At 53.5% G+C, this 27,439-nt stretch overlaps 1 protein-coding gene across 1 annotated transcript in view; it reads left to right on the forward strand.

Annotated features, from left to right (window-relative positions):
• Positions 1-20,749: 20,749 nt before the first annotated feature.
• Positions 20,750-27,439, forward strand: part of PTGS1 (prostaglandin-endoperoxide synthase 1) — a 33,712-nt gene continuing 27,022 nt past the window's right edge. Inside the window, exons 1-2 of the mRNA XM_044992981.1 lie at positions 20,750-20,809; positions 20,896-20,964. Of these exons, the coding sequence (XP_044848916.1) occupies positions 20,803-20,809; positions 20,896-20,964 (76 nt within the window). The 5' untranslated portion in view covers positions 20,750-20,802. The remainder of the gene's footprint in view (positions 20,810-20,895; positions 20,965-27,439) is intronic.

Here is a 27,439-nt window from a genome sequence, read left to right on the forward strand (position 1 = left end):
AGATGCACCGAATGGACTAAGGGGGCCCAAGGAGAATTAAGCCCCCGACCCACCCCGAGAGCTCTGCACAGGGGGAGCAGGGAAGAAGGTTGGATGTTATCCTCCCTCGTCCATTTCCCACGGGTGGGTAAGTGACTCAACAGCAGAGCTGGGACTAGACTCCAGCTCCCTGATTCCCAGCACTGGGCGTTAACCACCTGGGGATGGTTGCTGCTCCTCCAGCTCACGCCAGGGCCTGTGTGTGTCCATTGCTATGGGGATCATCCCAATCTGCAGGCCGGCCAGGTGGAGTTAATGCAGCACAAGTTCAGGCCAGTCTCTCCTTACACACAGATAGGAAGCTGGGGTGTCCGTTTTCTGTCAATGCCAGTGAACCTCACAGCAGCCACTGAGGCGGGGGGCCCCATTTCCCCCAAAAAACCTGAGGCAGATCTACTCAGCTGTCTTTAATGCTCAAGGATTCGGATGCACACAGGGCTGCGTGAGATTCAATAACCCCCAAAATACTTCCTCTGGGCCAGACCCCACCAGCCTCCACCCACCAGTGCAGCCTTCAGGGGTGATTCCCACTGCATACAAAAGGGCTGCAGGACCAGCTGCTGCATTAGCAAAGTCAGCCCTGGCACAAGCCACCAGCTGCTGGCATCTGGCCCATGGAGCTGAGTTCCAGGCCGCAGGAAGTTGCCTTGGGGTCAGGTCCACCTCTGGTTACTAGAGAACCATGTAGGAAAAACAGCCCCTGGTAGTGAGCACTTAGCCGCCATCTGGAGCTGTGCGCACACACGTGGGAAGGGTGCCAGGGAGCCCACCACTGCCCAGCCAGCTTCCCCGCGGTTTGAATCCGCGTGGGGAGGTCACTGGGAGGCAGTTTGGTGCTGTCAATAGAGAGATGCTCGAGGGGATTTCAGCCTCTGCCGAGGGGATTTCAGTTCTGAGGCCTGGGATCCAGCCCCAGACCTATGGCCAGGCAGGGCTCATGCAGGTTCGCCCTGCAGGAATCCCCCGGCTTGTCCTGGGTTTGAGGGAATCCCACCCCAGAGCCTCGTCCTGCCTGAAACACCCTCCAGAAACTCTCGCCGTGTGTGTTCCTGGGGGGCAGCGGGCAGGGCGCACTAGACTGCCAGGTGCTGGGGCAGGGAACCACGTCTGCAGGGCAGGAAGTGAGAGCTGCTCCCTGGGCCAGTACCTAGGGCATTTGGCATAAGCAGGTGGCTGCTGTCAGAGTTGAACTGGGTCAGAGAGAGGGAGGAGGAGCGCAGAGCGGGGCAGGGAGATGGAGCACAGGAAGGTGAGAGCCTGGTAGGAGCGGAGGGAAGGATGGGGGCAGTGCTCGGGTGTGGAGGGCGAAGGCCCAGGAGGGTGGGGTTTGAAGAGCACATCTGAGAGCTGTGCCAGACACAGCGCGGTGAGGAGGTGGAAGAGGAGGGACTATGGGGCAAGGGGGAGCAGAGGATTATTCGGCCAGAAAGGGCCCCCCCAAATCATCCTGCCTACGGCCTCCCAGACACCCCCTCTCCAGCCACAGGCAGCCACTGGACTGAGCCAGCCCAGCTGCTAGTGCCGCCCAGCTAAGGGCTTTGCTAAAGCCAATGGGAGATTTGCCTGAATATGGACCAGCAAGAAAAGGCCATGACCAGGTCAAGGCAACAGGGAGAGCCCAGGAAGCAAATCCCCTTCCTCCTCCCCTGCCCTCCGTCAGGAAGGCGTGACCCTGGCAGCCGCTTGCCCCAGCTCGGAGCACTGGGAGGGCCAACGATAAGGGCTGGGTTGAGCTCGTGTCTGGAGAGGATTTCCAGGGAGAAGGCTTCTGTGTAGCTAGAAGAAGGGGCTTGAATGGCCCAAATGACCAGCCACCAGGGCCCATGGCTGTCACTGCCAGGAATCCCCCCTGCCCTTCGGCTTTGAATCCCCAAGTTCAGCGCAACCAGCGATGAGGTCTGGGATCCAACAGCATCTTGGGTGATGAGACCCCAGAGAGGAAGACAAGTATCAGAGTGTCTGACACACACACACACCCCAGGGAGCTGCAGCAGAGGCTGGAGCCAATGACAGTAAGACTGAACACTTTACAAATAATCCCATCATAGCCCTTGAAGATGCAAGTAAATTTCAGCCCCGTTTACTCAGAGAGGTAAAGTGACTTGGCCAAGGCCACAGAGGCAGGGGCGGCTCCAGGCCCCAGCACGCCAAGCGTGTGCTTGGGGGTGGCATGCCGCGGGGGGCGCTCTGCCGGTTGCCAGGAGGGCGGCAGGCGGCTCTGGTGGACCTCCCGCAGGCGTGCCAGCTGGAGGTCCACCAAAGCCGCGGGACCAGCAGACCCTCCGCAGGCACACCCGTGGGAGGTCCACCGGAGCCGCGGGACCAGCGGACCCTCCGCAGGCACACCCACGGGAGGTCCACCGGAGCCGCCTGCTGCCCTCCCGGCGACCGGCAGAGCGCCCCCCGCAGCATGCCGCCCTGCTTGGGGCGGCGAAATGTCTAGAGCCGCCCCTGCACAGAGGAAGTCAGTGTCGGAGCCAAGATTAGACCCTACAACTTCCTGGCTCCCAGTCCTATGCTCAGGTCCTTCCTGGCACTAGAGTTGACATGACCAATCAGGTCTTCTCCATCTCTGATTCCTGGGAAAAATTCCTAACGAACATCATTTATTTTTCTAAGCTTGCCCATGCTGAGCCCATCAATTCAGCCTCAGGCTCCCTCAGTGACTCACCTTCCCTTGGCCCCATCAGAGCCTCAGGCCGAAACCCTTCCCAGGATCAGTCGTGCTGGGTGCTGTGAATGCCCATTCCAAACACCAGGCATAATCACCTGCTCCCTCCACCTCCACACTCCGAGGCAACTGACGCCTTATGCACACTAAGCCAATGCAACGGCTCTGACCTCCAGCGCCATTCACTCCATCCCCACCACCACGCACGGCTCTGCAGAACGGCACCGGAGCCCCATGCCGGGGTCCCACCGTGGGTAAGCAGAGCTCTCGAGGTGGGCAGCAAGCACGGGATTCTCCTCCATGACGTGTGAAATACAGCAGAGGGGACAGAACTGTGTACGCTTCGTTACAATCCAGGGAGTAAGCAGCTGGCCCCACGCCATAGCATCCCCTCTCTGGGCACGGAGGGTGTTCCCAGGCTCTGACTGGCCAGATGGCCATAGGGGTTGGAAGTGCCATCACGGCTAATCGAGATGGGCACGAACCAAGCTTTGGGGGAGTTTAGTAGCGGGGCTGGATCCAAACCCTGGCTCCGAGGAGCTGAACTGACCCATGTGTGGTCAGGAGAAACAGACGCACCTTCTCAGGACTCACGTGAGCACACCTTCTGCCAGTAAAATGCCTAGCAGGGACGCACACAGCACAGGCACACTGGAAAGCTTGAGCAGAAGCTGAACCATGCGGCCCGAGAGGTTTCAGATGCTGGGACTGGTGAACCTGTTTGTGTGTGTATGCGCAAGAGACACAGCAGAGGGCAAAGACACACGGTGACACAGGGTCAGAAGCTTGGTGTGGCCCAGAGAGAAGCCTAGAGAAAGGCTTGGGTTAGGGGTGCTGGCTGATAGAGGGTTGGCCCTGCGAGTGAGGATACCGTCTCCTGTTGTTTGATTCCTCCTATGTCCAGGGAAACAGGACCTTGCACATTCTTTGGAAATAAAAACACTGCCCCAGAGGAGTACCTGCCTGTCTCCAGTTTCTCCTCCGACCTGGAACAATGACTCCGTTTTTGGCTAGGTGCCTGGATCAAGAGAGGAAACTGGACAACACCTCCGAAAACACCAGGGAGAGAGAAACTAATTTGAGAACACACAGCGGGACTCTCCCCACGGGGCAGAGAGCCTTCTCCTCTGCAGCCCAGCCCTGGGAACAGCTTCCCGGAACTCTGCCTCCGGGACCTTTTCTCTCTGCAGCCTCCCCGGGCACAGGCTGCCCATCACACACGAGCATCTGGTGCAAATTGCCCCCTTAGCACAGTTCACGCTGGGGAGCGCAGCTACGAAGGGGGCCACTGACCTGTCCCAAAGCCAGCAGCTTCCCATCTCGGTGACATCAGAGGGAAGGTTAATAGGACTCTGGCCTCGGCAGAGAGCGAAGGTTCTGGACAGCAGCTCCATCAGCCAATATTCTGACGAATTAACATCTGAAAAGAGCCAAGAGGAAAAACATAAGTCATCTGTCGAGCCTGAAAACAGCTGGGGGAGCCCCGGACACACTGGGGTAGGCCTGGCCCAGATTGGAGCTGGCTGGCTTCCCCCCCCCCCCAGCCTTTCTTCTTTTAAGGCTTTACAGAAAGGTGGTGCTTTGCTGCCACCCCGTGGGAGATGTGGATTAGCAGGATTTTCGCGTGTGCTTCATTTCCCACCAATTCCTTCTCCCTGCTAGTAGATTTTCCAGCCAGAGTTTATTTCCTTTATTTAAAGAAATGCATGTGTGGAAGCCCCCTGGAAAAGGTCCCTCTCAGTTTTACAATGGGGTTACTCCCCTGATTTAAATGGAGTTACTCCGGATTTACTGTGGTGTAAATGGGATCAGAAGCCAGACACAAAATGTTCACTCCAGCTAGGTAGAAATTTATTCAGAGGGCAAGTTTGGGAAATGCCAGTGTCTGGGGAGATCTGAAATACGGCCCTAGACGGAAGACTGACCATTTACTGCAGGAACACTAACATATAACACACAAACAACGAGGAGTCCTTGTGGCACCTTAGAGACTAACACATTAATTTGGGCATAGGTTTTCGTGGGCTAAAATGAATGGTCAGTCTCTAAGGTGCCACCAGGACTCCTCATTGTTTTTGCTGATACAGACTAACACGGCTACCCCTCTGAAACATATAATGCAGGGGTCAGAAACCTTTCAGAAGTCTTCATTTATTCACTCTAAGGTTTCGCGTGCCAGTAATGCATTTTAACGTTTTTAGAAGGTCTCTTTCTATAAGTCTATAATATATAACTAAACTATTGTTGTATGTAAAGTAAATAAGGTTTTTAAAATGTTTAAGAAACTTCACTTTAAATTAAAATACAGAACCCCCTGGACCGGTGGCCAGGACCCGGGCAGTGGGAATGCCACTGAAAATCAGCTCGTGTGCCGCCTTCGGCATGTGTGCCATGGGTTGCCTACCCCTGATATAATGCATAGCCACCACAGGTGGCCTCACCAGTACACCTTTGCTAGCTGTGCCTATGCGTTCGTAGGATAGATTGGAGAAGGGGAAGAGGAAAAGTAGAGAAAAGAAACTCTCCGAGTCAAACAATCACTGGAGAGGCAGCAAAGCCTCCTCCTGCTGTCCCCCCCCACCCCCCAAGTGCTCATGTGCACTCTGCAAAGAGCTGAGAGAAAGTGAACCGGGCCCAAGTGTTCACTCACTCACTCTGTGCAAAGGGGGAACAAAAAGGAAGTGAAAAGCAGGAGATTGTGTGTGAAAAATCCAGGTGAAATGAGGAAAAGGTGCCAACTCAACTGAGTGCAGGCTGGGGTATAAATCTACCGTGCTCGAGCATGTCACCTGCTAACTCACCAACGGACCCTGCTTCTGCCTGTTTAGGTCAAAGCACACTACGGAGCTTTAAGTGCGTGGTAGCAGGACCCCCATGGCCAGTTAGCGTGTAACACACTAGAGAGCTGCAGATTTAGTGCCTGACAAGCTGGGATGTAAATCTCCATGTGGACAAACCCTAAGTCGAATGCCTTACACAACTGTAAGTACATTACATCTACTCAGCTACCTTTATCAACCAAATGTATCATCTCAAAAAATGAAATCAGGTTTGTTTGACAAGGTGTAATTTTCCATAAAACCCATGTTGATTGGCATTTATTATATGCCTATCTTTTCATTCTTTATCAATTGAATCTCATATCAGTTTTCCATTATTTTGCCTGGGATGAATGTCAGACTGTCATCCCACATGCCCTTTTTGAAGAGTGGCACAATATTAGCACTCTTCCAGTCTTCTGCAATTTTGTCAATATTCTGAGACTTAGTCAAAATTATCAGCAGGCCAGAGATCTCCTCAGCCAGCTCTTTTAAGACTCTTGGGTGCAAGTTATCCAGGCCTTGCTGGTTGAAATGCTTTTATCCCTAGCAGCTTTACTAATGGACTGGGAAGTAGTTAATCATCCTCATGTGATAGGAGTGATTTCATGGCATGAATTAAGGCAGCAGCTGTACCTGTCTCCTAGGAATTCTCTAGTTAATATTCCTAAAGCATTTTATAAGTATGATGCATTTCTCTCTTTGGCTTTCCTAGCCAAGACATCTACTCCTCATCCTTGCCCAGCCTCCAATCCCCAACATGAGCATATCCCTGCACTGATGCTTTTGCTACAGCTAAACTGCATGAATTGGTGGTTGAATAATCTACTAGTGTGACACTCCATATCTCAGGGGAACACCCTGCACCCCCGTGTTCATCCTTATAATACAATTGTGTGTATCCAATGCAAAGTTTGTCATGCGGGGTGTCTTCGGAAGGCTCATGATGCACTGAGCATGTTGTTATAGTAATGTTATAGGTTGTAATTTAATGTATGTAGTTATGAGGCTGAAAATGTGTCCTCATGGCTTAAAACAAGCCCAGGCAAAACTCTCCAGGAGCACAGGGGCAGTTCACACCTCATCAGGGTATGTATGAGACAAACCCAGCCCAGCCTCACGGGAACAAAGGACACTGGTTTAGGCAGCAACAAAGGATCTTTTGGACTCTCGAGTGAGTCACCCCTCCCCCTTCCCTTGGTCAGTTTGGGACTATGATGAGGTAACGCTCACCTGACTCTGAAGGGGGGGGAGGGGCAAAGCCAAGAGGGAAGAAAGGACATGATAAAAGGGAGAGAGGTTTGCCATGCTCTCTCTCTCGTCCATCTCCATCTACAGACACCACCACCAAGCAACTAAAGCACTGATCAAAGGGGAGAGCCTGCCTGAAGGGCAGCCAGCCAGCCTGTGGTGAGAAGCATCTAAGTTTGTAAGGGCACTGAAAGTGTTAAGAGCAGCTTAGAATGCATTTTGCTTTTATTTCATTTGACCAAATCTGACTTCTTGTGCTTTGACTTATAATCACTTAAAATCTTAAACAAATTTATTAACTACAAAAGATTGTTTCAGGTAGAATAAACTATGCGTTTGGTTTGAAGGGTGTCCGAGACTCCCCTTGGATAACAAGCCCAGTACATATCAATTTCTCTGTTAAATTGACAAACTTATACAAGCTTGCAGCATCCAGCAGGAATAACTGGACACTGCAAGACGGAGGTTCCTAGGGTTCGGTCTGGGACTGGAGATATTAGCTAGTATCATTCAGTTGCACAATCCAAGCAGCAGCTGGCCAAAAGTGCTTACTCACGTAGCTGAGAGCAGCTCGCATGCTAGAGGCTGTCTGTGAACAGCCCAGGAGTAGGGGTTCTCACAGCAGAGCAGGGGAAGGCTGGCTCCCAGAATCGAGGACTGGAGTGACCTGGCAGATCACCAGTCCGGATAACACCAGGAGAACGTCACAACTAGCCTTGGCTCAAACTCTGCCTCCACTTTCATCCGTGCAGCCTTCATCAAGTGTAATAGGGAACAGACACAGGCATAACTGAGTGGGGAGCTTGGCCTCTGTTTTACTTTAATAATCAACTGCCCAGCTTAGTGATGCGAGTGTCTTTCCTGTGCTGTGTGCACAGTGCTGGACAATCTGTGCTTGCAGCCAGCAGCTTGACTCAGTGGAAGCAACAACTTCACCACCTAGAACAAAAGGGGGGGGGGTATTGCCCATTATTCTTCCCCCCCCACCCCCGAGTTAAGGCCCTAGACTCCAAACCTCAGCCACCCTCAGCACCATTAGAATCCCCAGCAGCTTGTACAGTTCATGGAAGTGTGTAAACAAGGCAACCTGTCGCTGGAACCACTCACAGAGGCTCCACTGGGCCAGGAGTGAGTGGATCAGCAGCTCATCTAGCGACTGGAGATAGAATGTAAGCAATGCAGGCAGTGCGGCAGCATGCATCTCGGGGGGAAAGTCTTGCTGCAGATTCCAGCTCCTGAACTGTCCTGAAGGAGAGCAGCTTACCATCCTACGCCATCCAGTTCAGGAGCCTTGTGCTTTGTAGCTCCATACCGGGAAGAGCTCCCACACCATGGGACCTGGCTAACCCCTAACCCGGTTTGCAACGTAGTGCAGGGTTTGAAGTGTGCTCCAGCCCTGCAAACATGGCTAAATATGCCACTTGGTCCCAGCTGCTCGTCAAGACCAGACAGTGCTGTGTGGAACAACTGGGTCCCACCTTAGCAGCTTCTCACAGAGGAGCTGGGACCGTAGGTGTGTTTGCCAGCAACATCTCATCCGCTTAGACTCAAACATCCCATCTGTACAGCTGGGACAGCACCAGGGAGTCCTCCACACTAACACCCCCCCCACACACACACACACACACAGCGCTGCAAAGTGTGGGTGGGCTTGGCCTACGGGAGAGTCTGTTAACCCACTGTTCCCTTTGCTCTCCCTTCATCCTAGGGCATGGGACAGCCAGCATCAGCTAGTTACTCACATGCGGTGCCCAGTGCTGCTTGAAGAGGCGAGAACTCAAGCAGTACAGCGCACAGGACCGGAGAGGAGCCAGGGAATTAGTGATGCTTAACAACTTCCCCACCATTGTGCTCCATGGCTCCTTTCAGCCCTCATCAGTATCACTGCCTACCCGCTCCCCTGCCCGTGCGATGCTTCCAGGGAGAGGGGTGCATGTTTTTTCCAGTGCAAACCAGGAGCCTCTCAAAGTGTTTATACATTCTGGGGCCTGTACTTTGCAGGCTGCTGAGTTAGCGACAGACAAATAACCAGGGCCGTTAAGAAACATGTGCTCTTTTGTTGACACATCTAGAGACGGGCCCTCCAATGCCATTCACCTCCCACACCCCCACATCCTCAAACGCACCCCACAAAGTCCCCATTGCTCCTCCACCCAGCCCCGCTGGCTCCCCCAGCCTCACAGGGAGAGAGTCCTGTTTCTCCTCCTTGTAGGGAGGAATCAGACAGAGAAGCCTCTGGTGGACCACCCAGCTGGAGCAGGAGCTCAGCTTGTTGATACAATTAGTCACTTAGTGCCTAAAAACTGGCTTCTCTCTTGCTATCAGCTGGAATGTGCCCTCTCCTGACGCAGGCGGTGCTGGCCCATTAATCAGCCCTATGTCAGCACAAGTCTTGCAACACCAATTTTTCTCTTCTTCCAGCTTCTTTTTAGGCAGGTGCACCTGTGCTGCCTCAGTTTCCCCTCCAACTGGTTGGATAGTTAAGTTGTCCAGCCAAATTGAGAACTCCACCTCCCTGGAGGGACCCAAGTTCCGAGCAAGACAAAAAGCAGCCCATTCCACTCCCCCGGGTCTGCGTGACGTCCTCCCCTCTTGCTGTATGGGGTATAATCACACCACCTCGAGCTGACTCTGAGACACAGGGGAATTAATTCCCACCTTCTATCAGGGGCTGCACTCGGAAGCCTAGACATCTGCCCCAGCCTCACAGACCTTCCCCAGAGCTACCTTCTTCATCTCCCTCCATAGCAACTGTCAAGGAAAAGCCCCCCTATGACCAGCCCCCAGCTCTATCTGCAGCAGTGCTCTGTACCAGCATCATCCCAGGAATCCTTACCCTTCCTCTTCAGCCTCTCCCAGACTCTGCTGAACCACATGCACCCTCAGACCTGGGCACCCTGGCTCTGTTTGGCCATACCCACGCTCCCACAGCTGGCACCACTGAAGGCCCAAACACTAATCTCTCTCTCTCAGAGAGGGCTGGAAGCTTATTTATAGTCCTGCCCTCTTTCCCAGCATTCCTTGCTGGCGCAGGCCCCTCTAAGAACTACAATCCCCAGAACGCCTTGCAGTTTGAACAGGGTTGTACCAAGCTTTACGCCTGCCTTAAAGGGCCAGAATACTGGTTTCCAAACAATTCCCTCATTTAAAAAAACATATCATGGCAAAAGAGTTCAAGTTGACACAGTGTCACTCAAAGTCCCACCTCCCAGAAGAACTGGGCCCTGAGGCTGCTGGAAGAACAGGGCTGGGAACCTGGGCTCCGACTTACATGCACATACATCCCATTCCTGAGGGCATAAAACCGGATAGTGTGTTTCCTTCACCTCGGCAGCAGGGTGGGGTTTGGGCCACTCAGGCCTGGCGAGCCTGTGCAGGACCAAGGAGGGGCCTGTACCCTCTGACCGACCAACCAACTCAAGTGAAAAGCACCAGCATGCTCGAGTAAAGGGATTTGTCTGTGTGGACAGGACTCAAGATAGAGACAACATTCAGTTTATAACTCGGGTTAACATGGCCGTGGACACAAGCCCTCTATGTTTGTGCAGCTCCTAGCACAACAGGCCCCTGAGCTCATTGGCCTCAGGCACGACCCTCATACCAATCATTTCCCAGCGTGTACAGCGGGAGTAGGAGCTGGCCCCTCTGGCTGCCTCTTACCACTCAGGCCTGGTCTACACTAAAAAATTAGGTCAACCCAGCTGCATTGCTCAGGGGCTGAAAAATCCACCGAACCCCTGGTGCAGACAGCACAAGTCAATGGAAGAATTCTTCTGTCGACCTAGCTACCGCCTCTCGAGGAGATGGATTATCTGTGCCGAGGCGGACAGGAGAGCCCTTCCCATCGGGGTAGAAGCACTGCAGGTGTGCCGCTGTAGTGTTTCACATGCAGACACGCCCTCAGAGAGGGTGGCAAGACTTTGCTAAGCACTGCTGCTCAGGGGTGACAGTGTTAGGGTGACCAGACAGCAAGTGTGAAAAATCGGGACGGGGTGGGGGGTAATAGGAGCCTATATAAGAAAAAGCCCCAAATATCAGGACTGTCCCTATAAAATTGGGACATCTGGTCACCCTAGACAGTGTCCAGGCAGCTGCAATGCCGGCGGCCTGCACCTTGCTGCAGCCTAGTTACCATCACACAGAGCCCCAGCAGCTGTGGGGAGGGAGCTCAGGAGAAATACGTCAGCTGGTGCACGGCAGGGCTGGCTCCTTGGCTGGTGACCCTCGTAATAAAAGGCCTGGCAGCAAGCCTTGGCTACAGAGCCACCATTAGTGCTCGGCAGCCTTGCAACTGTCCCCTTGTTACGCAAGAAGGAATTGAACAACGACCCTTCCTTCTTGCATAACAGCACTGTTGAGGCCTCAGCTGGAGAATTGTGTCCAGTTCTGGGCACCGCACTCCAGGAAAGATGTGGATGAATTGAAAAAAGTCCAGAGGACAGCAACAGAAATGATTAAGAGTATGTCTACACAGCAAAGAAAAACCCACACTGGCCCGTGTCAGCCAACTCAGGCTCATGGGGCTCGGGGTGAACGGCTGTTTCATTGCTCTGTAGACTTTCTGGCTCCGATGGGAGCCCGGGCTCTAGGCCCCTGCAGGGTGGGAGGGTCATGGAGCCCGGGCTCCAGCCTGAGCCCAGAAGTCCACACAGCCTGAGCCCCACGTGCCTGAGTCAGCTGTCACAGGCCAGCCGTGGGTTTTTTCTTTGCTGTGTAGACAGATCCTAAATGTCTAGGAAATATGACCTACAAGGGAAGATTGAAAAAAATGAGTTTATTTAGTCTGAAGAAGAGAAGACTGTGGGAGGACATAGCTGTCTTCAAGTATATAAAAGGTGGTTATAAAAAGAAGGATGATAAATGTTCTCTTTATCCACTGAGGACTGGACAAGAAGCAATGGGCTTAAATTGCAGCAAGAGAGGTTTAGGTTGGACGTCAGGAAAAACTTCCTAACTGTCAGGGTGGTTATGCACTGGAATAAATTACCTAGGGAGGTTGTGGAATCTTTATCATTGGAGATTTTTAAGAACAGGTTAGACAAACACCTGTTTACGGGAAGCGGCGCAGGCCAAGGGATGTGCTGGCCGCCGCTTCCCACAGCCCCCATTGGCCTGGAGCGGCGAACCGCGGCCAGTGGGAGCCACGATCAGCCGAACCTGCGGACGCGGCAGGTAAACAAACAGGCCCGGCCTGCCAAGTGCTTACCCTGGCGGGACACGTGCCAAAGGTTGCCGATCCTTGGTCTAGATAATACTTAGTCCTGCCTCAGTTCAGGCGACTTGACAAGATGACGCCTCGAGGTCCCTTCCAGTCCTACATTTCTATGATTCTATGAAACCAAAAGAAAGACAGACACAGTAAAACCAAGAGAACAAAACTGAAAGCCCTGACGCAGCAGTCCACCAACCACAAAAATTCAATTCTAATTTTTCCTAGAAAGAATGAAACTGCAGCCTGAAAATAGGAACAACCATGTTTTATTTCGTTAGACAACACAATCGTAGCTGCCCGTGGACAAGTGATCAGATGTATCTTCCCCTGCTCTCATGGAATAAGGTGCTAAGTAAACCCACAGGTGTAGCTTTGGCTCCGCTTGTCCATTAAACCCCTGATCCTGCAATTGGATTAGTGCAGGCACAATGGTCTAATTGGAGGATCAGGACCTAAATTTATGCACATCTTAATATCGGCAATGTTTTCCCAGCCCTCACTGCAAAGGAAGGCTCCTAATAGAGTTGAGGTGAAGTCCTGGCCCATTCACTTCCCATTGACTTCGATAGACCAGGATTTCACCCCTAGTTGGAAAATGAAGAGACATTTTTTGCACAAACGTGTTTCTGTTTTACAACAACGTTTTGTTCTGATAAAACTCCCTTGTTAGCTTTAGGAGCTGAGAAGCCTGTAGGGTTCTGATGAAGCTGAGGTCTCGCCCACTGCTGCAGGATCTGAATTTGCTGCAGGGAGCTGTCTACTGCTCCATAGAGCCCTACACATCGAAGGAGCATTGGAGCAGTTCCAAAGGTGTCCCTCCAGTTCCAACAAAACAATAAGTCCCAGTGCCCCTAGCGCTATGGTAATACAAATACAAATGTTAATAACAATAGAAGAGTGGGTTGAAGCAGTGTAACCCTTTTGAATATGCACACTATATATATACTGGCATACGGGCTGAAGCGGTACAAATTCTATTGTAAACACGGTTAATTCAGAGGAAAAACCACCACCCTTAAGGGAGAAACCAAGGTGTTTCCCAGACAAACCCTCCAGGCTAAGAATACTGGATCTGGCTGCAAACCACAGAAGGCGGAAATGCAGTGAGATTCCAGTGCTGCTCTGGAAAGGGAGGCTGTAAAAATAGCATTGTGGGGTCCTAGGGGCTATCAGAATTGGACCCGCAAACTTACCTGAACTGTGAGCTCAACTGTGAAAAGTGAGTGAAAGTTTGTAAAATGTTCATACACCAGCCTGTGTTAATGGGGCAATGTGCACAAGGGAGACAAACAGACCACACTGGTGGGGAAAAAAGCCTCCCTGATACAGCTCAAGGACTATGTTACGCTCATGCCTTGTAAACCAGAAAAGTGTGGGACTGGAAATTAATGAACCAAAATTGGTGTGTTGGAAATTAGGCCTAACTGGTAAACAGTAACAAGGGGATGGGCCATTCCACTCATCCCTCCCTTCGGGGTCTGAAATAAAACGACTTGGAGGGGAAAATCAAGCAAAAGAAGAAGCAAACAAAACTGCTGTCTGGGAGATGGATGGACCAGAAAGAGCAACCTTCACCATCATGCCTGCCACCCCCCCAGGATCTACCAACCCCCTGAGCAGACTGCGCCAGAGACGGGCCCAGATGACATCACCAGCTCCACTGGCCTCGGCTAAATCCTGACCACCACCTGGGATGTGAACCTTTGTTCCCACTCCCATGTGTCCTTTTTCCTTCCCCACCTTATTTCTTCTCTTTCTGTCCCCCTCCTTTTTCCTCCTGTCAAATGTGAGTCTGGTGTAGCCGGCCAAGACTGCACCTTTTGCAACACTGCTGTGAGCCTGTGACCAAAAGGGCAGCGAAAGCAATGCCCTAAACAGCCCGACGCTGGTACAAGTTTGCCAGGTCTTGGAGCGGCTGATAAGACGGTGTGTCCTGCCTGCGGGCCTCCAGCTGGAATGCAGTTAATTTTGATGTACTAGCTACACTGGAGCCCAGCTCCCTCTTCTAGGCTCTGCAGTTACACTGGAGGGAAAAGTGCAAAGAGTCTTGTCCCTAAAGTCAGGTGCTCTGATGATTCCAGCCGGGGAGCAGGTCTGGTGACTTAGATTTGAGGAGACCCGCCCACTCCGCTTGGTGCACACACTCTTCTTCCTAGACGTGAACGGCCACTCTTCCTTCGCCCGCCATCGCCCTGCAACCTGGCAGAGTGTTGCTAAGGCAGCTTCCTGGGTTTTGCTCTAGTCCCAGCGCCTGTCATCCTCATTGTCCATCCGCTGCCATCACCCTCCCTCCCAGTTGCCCCTCATTGCTTTAGGTTAGGGCTGGAGACCGTGCGTCTGTCCATGTTTGGGTGTCCATGGGCCACAGCCATTCTTCACTTGAGCAGAACACACATGGCATCCCTGCCCGTGGCCACTAGGCTAAGCCTGGTTCTGGGCTCATTCCAAGACACATCCTTGCACAAACATACGACACAAACCCTCTCACCTAGCCAAGCCCTCTCGCCTGCAGGCTGGCAAGGGAGGCAGAGGCACAAGACGGGTCTTGCAATGCAAATGATGATCAGAAAACAAACCAAGGTTGTTGTTTGATAGGGATACATATAAAGTTAATAACAGCAAACAGAATTCATAAGTCATACATAGACAAATTCCCCACACTGCCCCCGGACCCATGGCACAGCTGCCTAGAGTCCCTGTGATGGGGGGACCCAAATGAACAGCCTATCCCACCACGTATGAATGGGGACCTTCCACATCTCGGTGGGAAATCCACCAGGTAGGAGAGACTGAAAGTCATTACCAGCTTTAGGCTGCTGGGTGGTCCTTGTGAGATGAGCTTGGTGGGTCTCAGTCCAGCTCCTAGTCCCCCCATCACACTGCTCCCCACTGCAACTAGCACGAATCACCAGCCCTGCTGGGAGTCCCAGCAGAGAGGACAAGGACTGAACAGACCCCAGTGTCAGGCTTCAGTGAGGGGCCTTCCAGTCAGGTTCACAGCATGTGGGCAGAAGCTTGTCCTGTGCCCGCGCTACCAATCCAGTGCTATGCTCCCATTAGTTTTTATTTTCTATCCGGTATCTTCCCTTCCTGGTCCAGCCTCCAAACACATCGCTTTGCCTTTTCTAATCACCTACAATGCTTTGTTTTCTGTGGTTTTGCTGGAACATTTGGGGTGTCTCTGAAGGAAGTTGCAGACTTGAAAAGTAATTTTCCTTTGTATAAATTCCCCGGAGAACGTGTGGAAATGCGAAGCAGCTGTGGAGCTAGTAGCCACAGAGTTTAATAAAAACAGGTCTTGAGGGGAAAGCTGAGAGGTCTGAATGTCTGAAGAACCTGGCAAAGGTCCCTCTGGTTCTGATCCAGTAGGTTTCTACCGGAGAAGTGGGATCGCCAGGGCTTTCTGCAGCAAAGCCTTTATTGTGATGGAATGTGTGGCCTGATTTTAAGGGAATAAGACCATGGTGGCACATTGCATAGGCTAGGGAAGGCTGGGCCTCCCCAAACAGCACGGCCTGGCCCCACCCATGGTTCACCCCGAAGCCCCCTCCTGTTTGCCCTTGGCCCCAGCCCAGACAAGCTGCTCCTCTTCAGGGACGTGGGCTGGGGATGGGGGCGCTGGGGATGGGGGGGCCGTGCGCCTCCTGCCAGCCCTGTGCTCAGGGGCCTGGGGTGGGGGCTGCATGCTGCCCTGCCTTTGGGGTCTGGGGGGGGCACGCACCACCCACCTGCCTGCCCTGCACTTGGGGGTTGGGGAGGGGCTGTGCACCACCTGCCCTGCATTGTCTATCCGCCTGGCGCTCCGGGGCTGGGACAGGGGGGAGGGACTGGTGGCTGCAGGGAAGGGGGGCTCTGGCAGGGGAAAGGGGGTGGGTCCTCGGGTGGAGGACAGCCTCCCCCAGCTGGCAGTTCTCCCACCACCCATGAATAAGATGATTGTTTATATAATATGGGTTATAGGCTCGCCAGTTAATCGGATCAGAAGGTAATAAGGTTCTTGTCCCAGGATCAGGCTACACAGAGTTCTGCAAGGACCCTCGGGGTGTATGACAAGGACACTCACACTGGGAACAAAATACAGCCATAAAGACTTTTACTGAGCTACATGGAATAGTCAGTGGAAAAGTGATCGATCAGACTGACAAAGGACGTGATATTGTTCTAGCAGCACTGGTGATGTTATTTACTATACAATTTCCCCAGTGAACACGGTCACACCCTCCCTTGGTAACCTGGTAGTGTGAGTCAGAGGACCAGCTTTGGCTCTGGCACGCCCAGAGTCCGATGGTCCAGGTTCCTCCGTTCTCGAGTGGGAGGTGAAGAACTTAGGAGACGCTAGGGAGCTAGAAAGCTATCGAGGGACCCAAGAGAAACTAACTTAAATCCTGACTAAAAGCTAAGTAACCCACCATGGTGGGAGCCTGAGCACCATGTGCCCACCTTCCATGTCCAAACTTCCCTTCCTCCCCCACATACTATCAGGATGCCCTTCCTCTCTAGGCTGGCATGTTCCTATGTACTCATGACAATTAGCTCGTTCTCACCGTTGTTATTTCTGGAATCCAATTATTATTTATGATTTCTGCCAATCCACTGCTATGCTCCCAGGCAGTTTTATTTTTTACCCCATCTTCCCTTCCTGGTCCAGCCTCCAAGCACATCACTTTGCCTTTCCTAATCACCTGCAATGCTTTGTTTTCCGTGGTGTAGCTGGACCGCGTGGGGTGTCTCTGAAGGAAGGCCGGTTATTTCCATGTTCTTTGTGGTGTACCTGTTAAGTTTATAGAGGGCATTAACTTAGACAGGCCATCTATCTATGCCAAAGGCAGGGGCGGCTCCAGGCCCCAGCACGCCAAGCGCGTGCTTGGGGCGGCATGCCGCGGGCATGGCCGCCCCTGGCCAAAGGTCTGACTTGCTTTAACTCGTAAGTGAGATAACTCACTTATCTACGTTAAAGGTCACTTGCTTTAGCTCATCATACAGATGATACTGTAGATTTCTTGCATTACTACCAAAAATACTCTAGTACAAATCTACAAATCTATAATAATAAAACAAATAATCAAACCCATAAGAGAGGATACAAGCAAGGAAGCAGGGCAGCCCTATGGGCTACAAATTTCTTATATGGTAAAGGGAGTCCCCGTAAAGTGCCCTGCACAACTATGGCAGCACGTTCAAACTCATTCTAACGAACGATGGGCCTGGGAAAAACTCCTGAGTGGAGCTCTCCCGTCCCCACAACCCCTGACCCACTTACAATATTGCTAACCTCAAGCTTCTCAAATTCATGAGTCAGCCTCCTAAAAGTCACATTCAAACTCATTCTAACTAACGATTGGCCCCTGAGTGGAGCTCTCCCTTCCCCACATCCCCTGACCCATTTACAATATTGCTAACCTCAAGCTTCTCAAATTCATGAGTCAGCATCCAAAACGCATGAGGTTGGCTATCAAATCATGCAATTTTTAAAAAAAATAGTTTCCATGTCATAATACATTTCACTTCCCTTCTAGCTTTTGCACCCTTGAGGTGCACTCAAGTCACGTTTTTGAGTTTTTCTCTGCAATCATGAAGGCTAGAAGCTAACTGATCTTTTAAGCGAAAGCTGAGATTCTCATGAAATCACCTGACTCCAGGAGCTGGAGCTTGAAGAAAAACACCAATTATCACAAGACTTATAAACTCATGAGAGCTGGCAGCACTATGGTGGGCCCATGCTGGAGCACAATGTCTGCAATATCCCTAGGCCCATGCATTTCAAGTCTGTGAGCCCCCAAAGCCCATAATTAAATAATAACGTTGGGATTCTGCTGTGGCCGTCTCCTCTTGGAGTCCTGCCCCTTTTCAAGCTTTACCCTGCAACCCGGAGGGATAGAAATGGACTTTTTTTGTAATGAAAGTTAAGATTCTCCCACAATCTCTTGATGCCAGAACCAGGGGCTTTAAATGAAAGGCTTTAAATCACAACAGTTGGCAACACTGGGTCAGTGAGTGAATCCAGAGAAACTGCTGCCACCCCCGTGCCAATAAAGCAGAGACAGGTGACTTCTTGGCTGCCAGCCCCAGGAGGAATAAGCACTTGAGAGGCTCCTGTTATATAAAGGAAAGGAAATTCTCTGCATGGATCCAGCCCTGTCCAGAGCTTCCTGCCAGGGTGAGAAGAATAGGCAAAGGCTTGATAAAGCCCAGCAGAGGGAGGGTGCAGCACGAGATAGTCGTAACAGTGCACTTCTGCAGAGACTCAACAGGAACCATCTGGGCAAAGCACACAGCAAAACGCAAACAGCAACTCAAAGGTCAGGCTCCAGCCCAGCCTACGGTGGGTCACTCTCACCCTAGGCCAGCCCTGCCTATAGCTTGCAAGGCCCATCTTGCCTGTTATAAAGTCCTGGCTTCACAACAGAGCAATGAGCAGGTCTGGTGTATGCAACCAGCCACTGAGACATCCCCAGGGGGTCTGCTCCTCTCAGAGCCCAGCCTGAAGGCATCAGGAGCCAGCAGGCCACAGCTTACAACCTACTTTGATAACAACATGACGCCCATCAATGGAGTAGCTGAGCGCCTCGCAGTCTTTCTCGTCACAACGCCCCTGTGAGGCAGGGCAGGGCTACTATCCATTTGTACAGAGAAGGAGTTGACACACACAGAGGCTAAGTGACTTGCCCAAGGGCACACGGGAAGCCTGTGGCAGAGCAGGGAATTAAACCCAGCTCTCTCAAGTCTCAGGCTAGCACCCTAACCACAGCACCATCCTTCCTCTCCACACCCTGGCCTCCTACTGCTTTGGCTGGGCTGAGAGGCCGAGGATTATAGTGCAGGGACACCTGCATGTGGAGAGGAAAGTCAAGATGGTCTGTGTCCAGTGATAAGCCCCAGGCCCAACATTTTATGGTTTTACTGCTAAACGCATCTCCCTTCTGGAACCTTCAAGTGACCCAAGATGCCCCCACCCCTCACCTCGAGAGTCCCTTCCTCATGAGTCAGTCCCAGGTGCCTGGGCAGGTTTAGCAAAGAGCCACCAGACCATGACTACAGTTCAAAGGAAGGCATGTTGGGACCAAGGCCTCCTTGGCTGAGGCCCAGGATTTCAGGCCTGATCTTCACCACTTATTACCAGAGCTGTTAGTGCATCATTTCCTAGCTCCTCCAGGCCTCTTGCATGGACTAAACCGTCACCACAGAACTGCACACTGATGAGCACTAGTGACTGCACTGGTGAGCGCTGCTCTGCAAAGACCCCTCGAAATCCAGGGTATAGCGCTGTAAGTAAAGTGTGTGTGTGTGTGTGTGAGAGAGGAGAGACTGCTCTCTACTGGGTGGAATCAGAACGGCCTAATTATGTGTCATGGGCCCTATACAGCTAATGAACAGTCCTGGGGAGCAGGAGTATCTACGTTCTGGGCCTGCCATCACTGAGAAGTTCTGCACAGCCGCAGCACGCAGCATAGTGACAACAGTGATGTCCCCAAGGTGGCTGCAGATGTACTGCAATATTTTATTCCTATTTGTGTAACTTACAAGGTGGCCCGAAAATTTCCCCCAACCATAGGCCTGAGATTCACGGTGTGGGAAATTTCAGTCCAGAGAGAATGCTGTGAAGACGGTTATAAGCATCCAAGAACCAAGGCCTTCGAAGGGAATGCCACCCTGGCCCACTGCCGCTATGGCAAGAGAGCAGTGTGGGAATGAGTGCAGCTTATGCTCAGTAGCATTATTACAGCCTACACTGCCCACCAGCTGCAATGAGCAATGAACTTCCCCCAAATCACAGCACCGTTCAGTACACTGCAGAGCAGCTAATGACCTCTTAAAGCATATGGCATTGCCTGCGGTTGAAGACAGGGGGCCAGAACAGAGGAGGGGATTGGGCTTTTTCATTGCTCTACATAACAATGTCCTCTGTTCCCTATAAAATCCCCTGGCAGCTGATGAGTCCCAGCCTGATTCAATTTAAACCTCCTCTAAAATTATAGAAATTTCAGCTCACGGAGGAAACTCTGACAAGCCCGTAACATGGGCTGGCCCTCAGGCATCTCTTGCTAGGAGATGCTCTGTGTCTGTGGAAAATACAGGGAATCTGGGACTTGCATGCCAAGTCTTGGAAGAGTTTTAGGAGAGCGATAGAGACCTGTTCTGCACAGCACAAGCGCACTCTTGACCCTGAGCTTCTTACAAACAGGTGGAGGCAGCCAGGTTCCTAGGTTTGAAACATATCATGGGCTTGGAGCTGGAGGAAACACATACACACAGCGGTGTCGTAAGGGCCACAGAGAGTGGGCTGGGGAGGGGTGGGTTAAACCCGAGTGGGGCAGGCTGGGAAGGTCTCTAATGGACAGGATGCCTTAGGAAAGCAGGCGAGGAGGGAGCGGGAGGGAAGGAAAGGGGGATGGCGGAGCTGGAGAGAGAGGACCGAAGAGGCCTAGTTTGCACTAGAAAGCATTTGCTGGTGTAGCCAGCCTAGCAAACCCCTCTGGGTAGCTGATGACTTTTGCTAATATCACTTATACTGGTTCCCTCGCTGCAGCAGCCAAAGCTGGTGTCACTGCGTCTACACTAGGGCTGTTGCTGGCGTAGCGATAGCCCCAACCATGCCAGCCCCGAGCCATGAAGGGTCCAGCAGGCACCTGGCCCGGGCTGTGAAGAAAACTCTCCAAGAAGTGAGCTGGGGCGGGGGGAGGAGCAAGAGGGGAAGAAGAAGTGGGAGTGGGCAGAGGAGGAGGCGGCAGAGCACTGCTGCTGAGCAAGGAGACACGCCAGAGGCAGCCGGGGAAGAGCTGCTGGAACTTCCCGGGAGCGACTCTCTCACCATGACCCGTAAGTAGTGGGCGCTCTGGCGTGGCTCCCCCACCCCTCTCCCTTCCAGGCATCCCCTACCCAGGCTTTTCCTCTCTGCATTGCAGGGCGGTGTCTCTCCTTCGCACTGGTGATACTGCTGAGTGTGTGCACGAGCCGGGCAAGCCCCAGCACAGGTACTGTACCCTGCTTAGCTCTGGGGCCAGATCGGCCCTCCCTGCCCCGGGGACACCCCGGCACCTCGCGGCTCCCCAGGCACCAGAGAAGGATGCTCGCGCTGCAGGTGTCAGTGTTTCTGAGGCACATCTGGCAGTGCAAAGGGCTGCACGTGGACGGGCTCCTGCCTCTGGTGCTGGGGAGGGGATTAGTATGAAGTGGGGGCCCTAACAAACAGCACTGCAGTATTGTACCGTCATGTACCCAGACCTGGTGTGGGCCCTACTGCAAGCTACAGCGGGCACCGGACCCCAGCGGGGCAGGAAGGACACGGGCGTGGGGCACGGACCCCGGCGGGGCAGGAAGGACACGGGCGTGGGGCACGGACCCCGGAGGGGCAGGAAGGGCACGGGCGTGGGGCACGGACCCCGGAGGGGCAGGAAGGGCACGGGCGTGGGGCACGGACCCCGGCGGGGCAGGAAGGACACGGGCGTGGGGCACCGGACCCCGGCGGGGCAGGAAGGGCACCGGCGTGGGGCACCGGACCCCGGCGGGGCAGGAAGGACACGGGCGTGGGGCACCGGACCCCGGCGGGGCAGGAAGGACACGGGCGTGGGGCACGGGACCCCGGCGGGGCAGGAAGGACACGGGCGTGGGGCACGGGACCCCGGCGGGGCAGGAAGGACACGGGCGTGGGGCACCGGACCCCGGCGGGGCAGGAAGGACACGGGCGTGGGGCACCGGACCCCGGAGGGGCAGGAAGGACACCGGCGTGGGGCACGGACACCAAAGGGACTGTGTGTGGGGGGGGGGGGTACCAGAAGCCAGAACATCACTCCAGGTTTGTCCGTGTTCCTTCTTGTCATTTTTGGCAGCATTTTCTGTTCATCCATCCGTGCATGTGGGTTTCGGGGCCTCTTTGGTCAGCCGAGGCCCGGGGGGAATCTCTCCTTTGCCCTAAGTAAAAGGAGCCAGAAGAAATAGCTCCAGGGGGGCTCATTCTGTAAGCAACTGTCCACGCCGGGGAGGAGCAGGGCTGCAGACAGAGCCCGGGTGCTAGAATCACGGAGGGAAGAGTTGGCAGCGGCCACGTCCGTCCTGTGTTCCCTTTGCCTCGGCCTGACCCAGTGGTGATGTTTTCCCTTCAGTGTGCTCCTGCCTGCTTTGTCCAGGCTGGTTTGCAATCCCTCCAGTGCCGGGCTCCCTCTGCTCCAGGACAGATGTGTCCAGGGGAGAGCGTCCCCCCCCCCCCATGTTTCGCTCGACAGTGGCACAGCTGTGCTCCTTGTGGCGAGGTGAGAGTTATGTCTCCAGCCCGGTCTCACATTCCCTCCAAACTCCCCTTGGAGCCTGCGCGGCTCTGGCTGGATCAGGGCTTCCTTCTCGGCAGCTCTTGGCAGTGTTTCTGGAATCAGCAAGGCAAATTCAATAGGAAAAATAACTCAGAGGAGCCGGCGGGCGGCCGAAGGGAAAGGCAGGGCCGTCCCGGGGAGAGGGAGGGAACGCAGGCAAAGCGGAGATGTGTATCTGCCAAGCAGGCTCCGTGGGGCTGTCAGGGCAGCAGCGTCTGTATGTACAGTAGCTACTCAGAGGCTGCATCTAATGGGCATAAACTAAACCAAATTGTAGCCCGTGCCACCCTCAGCCTGCAGAGCCTAGGTATCGCAGCGTGCCATGCTCCAGGCAGGGACCCGGCCCATCACCTTATTAAAGCTGGGGGCGATAGGGGCCCCATTACAGAACTTGCTGGGCCACCTGTGGCCACGCCTCCCCCAGGGACCACCCCGGGAGTGACACAGCCTCATGCGATGGAGTGCCAGGCTGGGGGGCACAAGGTGCACCTCGTTCTGAGCAGCCCCCCCCACGCCTGATGGGGAAGGGGCTCGGCCAGTTCAGGGGACCCCAGGACTCTCCCATCACTCACTCCCGGGTGCTGGGGCTGGCTCAGATGAGTTATGGAGAAGGGCATCCTGAACGTGGCTCACACGCTGCCGCTGGGTACCATTGCCAGTGAGGTTCCTGAGCATGGGCAGCGTGGTGTGCAAGAACGGCACCAGCTGGTCCTTCCTGATAGGCCCGTAAGAGCTTGTCTGTGCCAACGGTTAGTAACCCTACCTCACGCTAGTCTGCCACACCCCCACTGTCCTGGTGGCCCCTGCTGCCACGCACCTCCCGTCTGCAGTGCGCTTTCATCACCTCTTCTTTCAGAGCAGGGGAGAGCCAAGCTCGCTATGGACCTTTCCGTGCTCGGCAGCAGGGTCTGCCTGGACCCTTAGCCGGCGGCAGGCTGGGGTGGAGGAGACGGACACTCCAGCTTGCTGCGCACCAACTGTTCATATAGACAACGCCTCCGAGTAAGATGCCATCCATAGCTTTACCCACTTGTGATGCCAAGCAGCTAGATTGAGCTGGCCACAGGAGCCACCATCACCGCTGTCAAAGCCGGGCCAGTGGCTTTGTGCCCACATAGCCCATTGGCAGATGGAAATACAATAACGGAGAGAGCGTTCAGGTGCCAGCATATGGCATCAAGCTGGAGGCACTGGGCAAAATCCTGGCCCCACTGCAGTCAGTGCTAAAACACCCATTGGCTTCAGCGGCACCAGGATCTGGCCCAGGGCCCTAGATCAAAAAAATCTTCATCAAACAAATTTTCCCCTATGAAAGCTCTGCCTGGCCCCTGGCGTGCTGAGTCTGGAAGATGAGGGGGGCTTGTGTGGGGACCTGCTGCCAGAAGGGGCTTTCGCTGGGCAGCAACGCGTCCTAGCTCCCTCTCCGCAGGCTTTTCTCACAGTCTACTCCCACCAGACCTGGCCCCTGTGCACTGTGCTCCGAGGCTGCCTTGCAGCCTGCTGGCAAATATCCACCTTGCGGCTTTCCCAGCCACATGCACATATGGCTGTCCAGCCACCCTTCCACACCTGACGGGCAATATCCAGCCTCCCCCCAGCGGGGAGGCTGAGCTGTAATGTCCCAAAGGGGACAGGAGCAGGGGCATCAGGCAGCTAAGTTCAGCGGGAAAGGGACCAAAACACACTAAAGAAAAATAACACGAAGGGCCACAGGCCAAGGTGCTCACTGAGCTCTGATGTGGTTTTTATTCAGGCCAAGTTGCCATTGAAATGAAGAGAGTCCTGGCCTCAGCCCTGCGTGACTGAGGTCAGAGCTGTCAGTCTAGTGCTGACACCAGCGCAGACTGACTCTGCTGCTTTACAGCGAAGTGCTAGTCCCGCTGGCTGGCGAGGAAGCCAGCTTGTAACATGGGCTGCTGCCTGCTTCCGGCTCCAGATAACAGCAGCTGTGCTGCCTCAGGCTGTTTCCTTACTAAAGTCTCTGTGCTGTTCTGCTTTGTAACGGCCCATCTCAGACAGAAGCAGCCACTTCCCACCGTGGCGGCACCAGCTCCAGCCCCCCCCAGCGCCACAGCCTGACCCTTCTGAAAGGCCAGAGGTGGCACGGGCAGCAGCAAGCGCTGGTCGAGCTGTTACAGAATGGACCGGGGAGCCCCGCTTTAACCAGCCGCGTGGGCCTGGAGCGAATCTCAGAATGGAATTTCCCCTGGGTCCTCGGTGGGAACAATCAATTCAAGCACGTCTGTAAGGGGGTAATTTTCCATCCTTCCTCAAACAAAACCACCCTTCCAGAATGCTTAGGCCCTGGAACGTTTCAGAACTGTACTGATTTTCTGCTGGAAAACGATGGCGTTTATCAAACCCACGGGCTAAAATTTAAAAAGGTACGAGAGGAAAAACCCTCAGAGAACCCAAGTTCTTTAGATTATTTTCCTTTCCTACAATGACCTTATGGGCTCAGGTGTGTTTCATACAAACAAACCCTGTCATATTCTCCAGCCGGGGCCCTAACCTGACCTGCCAGACCTATCCACCCCTCAGCTATGCGGGAGTTCAGTTCCCAGTTTGGATCTGCTGAACTCTGTGGCTCAGGTTCATTTCTCTGTTAAAGGGCTTTGTACCATAGTAGCCGAGTGCCTCCAAGGTGAAATAGTTTGCCAATAGCCAGGCCCCAGGGGGAGTACAGAGAGGCCCTGGTGCTTCTCCCTTCTTCCATCTAGTGTGGTTATAAGCAGGGATAGCCACAGCTCGAGAGAGGAGGTGGTCTGGGAAGTCCTGCCCATCTACCGTCACCCTAGTGTCTACAGGCAGAGCTGTGTGGCGCGCGCGTGTGTGTGTGTGTGTGTGAGAGAGAGAGAAGAGGTGTGATCCATGGCCACCTCCAGAAGTCCCTAGTGCCGACACAGTTACACCGGTAAAGCTACGCTCTTACCGAGAGCGTGTTTCACATGCGAGGGGTGGTTTTACTAGAGCGGAATAGAGCACCACTTTGCTGGTATAGTTGTGTCCACATTAAGTGTGCTTTGCTGGCATGGTATCCCGGGACGCCAGTGCCAGCAAAGCGTTCCTAATGTAGCTATGACCCAGACGCCTGTCCGAAACCAGCAAACCTCCTGTGTCAGGGGCTCTCCCCGTCCCCAGGACAGGCGCTCTCACTCCTGTAGTATTTCGATATTGCTGTCTTCTGTGCCAGCCAGAGAAAGGAAGTGCTTGTGTGTGGTGGGCGGGGGGAGAAGGGGGTGCCAAACAGTGTAGTAAGCTGGCCAGAGCCTGCTGCACTGGGGGATTCAGTTGAAGAGAAGGTTTGGGGTGGGGGGAGCATGTTGTAGCAAACTGGGTTTGCCCAAAGCTGAAGAAGAATTTGCTTCCTGAGCCCCATTGCAGGGCTGATTTCCTGCCCAGACATCACTGAGCACTGCCGAGCTCTTAGCTTAGGACAACAGTCTGGTTCTGCCTGCGTGTGCTGGAGTGGGGCCTGCTCTCTAGTGGGAGGTGTGTTCCCCCCTTGTGACAAACAATAGCCCCTGCAGTCAGTAGCGTAGCTGGGGGGGACAGGGGTATTTTTTATATATATAAAGAGAGAGAGAGAGAGAGAGAGAGAGAGGAAGGGGGCGGGGAATGTGTCCTGGCACTGTGTGTGCTGGAAAGAGAGCCAGGGACTGGCTCACTCAAAGGGATCCGGGTCTTGGGTTCACACAGGCCTTTAGGAGAGGAGAGACCAGGTCATGCAGTGACTGTTTGCCCCTGTGGAATTTGCTGGGGGCTTTGCTGGAGAAGCCAGGGAGTGCATGGGCCATGGAGATGGCCCTTCCCTCGAGGTGCTCCCTGCCAGGCAGGGGTGTGGCGTGTATCAGGGACGAAAGCCTCCGTTGCTGCTCCCCTGCTGGGACTGCTCAGGAATGGGCAAAGTGTGACAGGGTCTGTCTGTGATGGGATCCCCAGGGTGCAGCCTGGAACTGTGGGACTGCTGGGTCCCCCTGAACTCTCTCTAGCCCTGGCCGTCTCCCACAATGCCTTGCAAGTGACCAGCAGCAAACCCCTCCAGGTGCTGTGATCACTCATCATGACAGCATGTGGAGCTTCACGCCCAGCTGGATTGCATGAATGCTCTCAGAGCCACTCACGAATCACACAGAGAAACGCACCGGAGCCAAATCCCTCCAGCTCCCAGCACCGCACCTCAGGAATATACAGTCTTGCACTGCTCAAGATGGGCTGTGCAGATTTATTAATTGATTCACCACTTCATCTATACACCAGCCTTTGCAAAACCTGAGCAGATTTGCCCCACACTTCATACAAACTCACTGGTAAAGATAAATAGTAAAACAAATTTATTGGAGTACAAAAATAGATTTTAAATCATATTAAGTGATTGGCAAAAAGTCAGAGTTGGTTACCAAAAGAAATAAACTCTAAGTCCGCAGTCTAAACTCTCAACCCGATTAGACTGGGCACCAACTAGACTAAGCCGTTTGTCTCACCCCACTGGATACTGCAGTCCTTAATATACAGATTTCACCCTTGAAATCTGGGCGAGTCGGCCCAGTTGGAGTCTTCAGAGTGTCCTTGTTGCTTGCAGCGTAGGTGGGTGAAGGAGAAAAGGCCCAGCACATGGCCACTGGGTATGTTTTATACCCTCGTCCCTGTGCTTGGAAAACAAGTCCAGGCATGTCTGGGGGCATTGCTGAGTCTCCAGGCAAGGCTGAGCAATTCCCCTGGTAGGGCCTCATGCAGGTGAGTCATTGCATCATAGCTCCCTTGCTGGAGAATGGTTGTTGTTGGGCTGATTGATACCCTGCTGGGTGTTGGCTACTTTCCTTGCTGTTGCCTCTGGGGAGCTAATATCTGGCTGATTCCCCAATTTACAGCATGTTTTAGTGATCACCATACAACACAATTCTCATAACATCATATGCATTAATGATACACGTATCTGGATAGAGAAATGACTTTCAGCAGATCGTAATCTTTCCCCTGAGACCTTACAAGGCCTGCTTTATACATATGATCACAAGCATATAGAAACGAGGGGGTAGCAAAGTGGGCGATGGAGGGAAGGGGCCGATTTTGTCTTTGTGCTGCTCTCATGCAGTACATGAGGTTGAAAATGGGCCCAGTTCCCAAGCTCTGAGATGGGTGA

The sequence above is a fragment of the Mauremys mutica genome, chromosome 18 (assembly GCF_020497125.1).
Source record: "Mauremys mutica isolate MM-2020 ecotype Southern chromosome 18, ASM2049712v1, whole genome shotgun sequence".
Classification (NCBI taxonomy): domain Eukaryota; kingdom Metazoa; phylum Chordata; order Testudines; family Geoemydidae; genus Mauremys; species Mauremys mutica.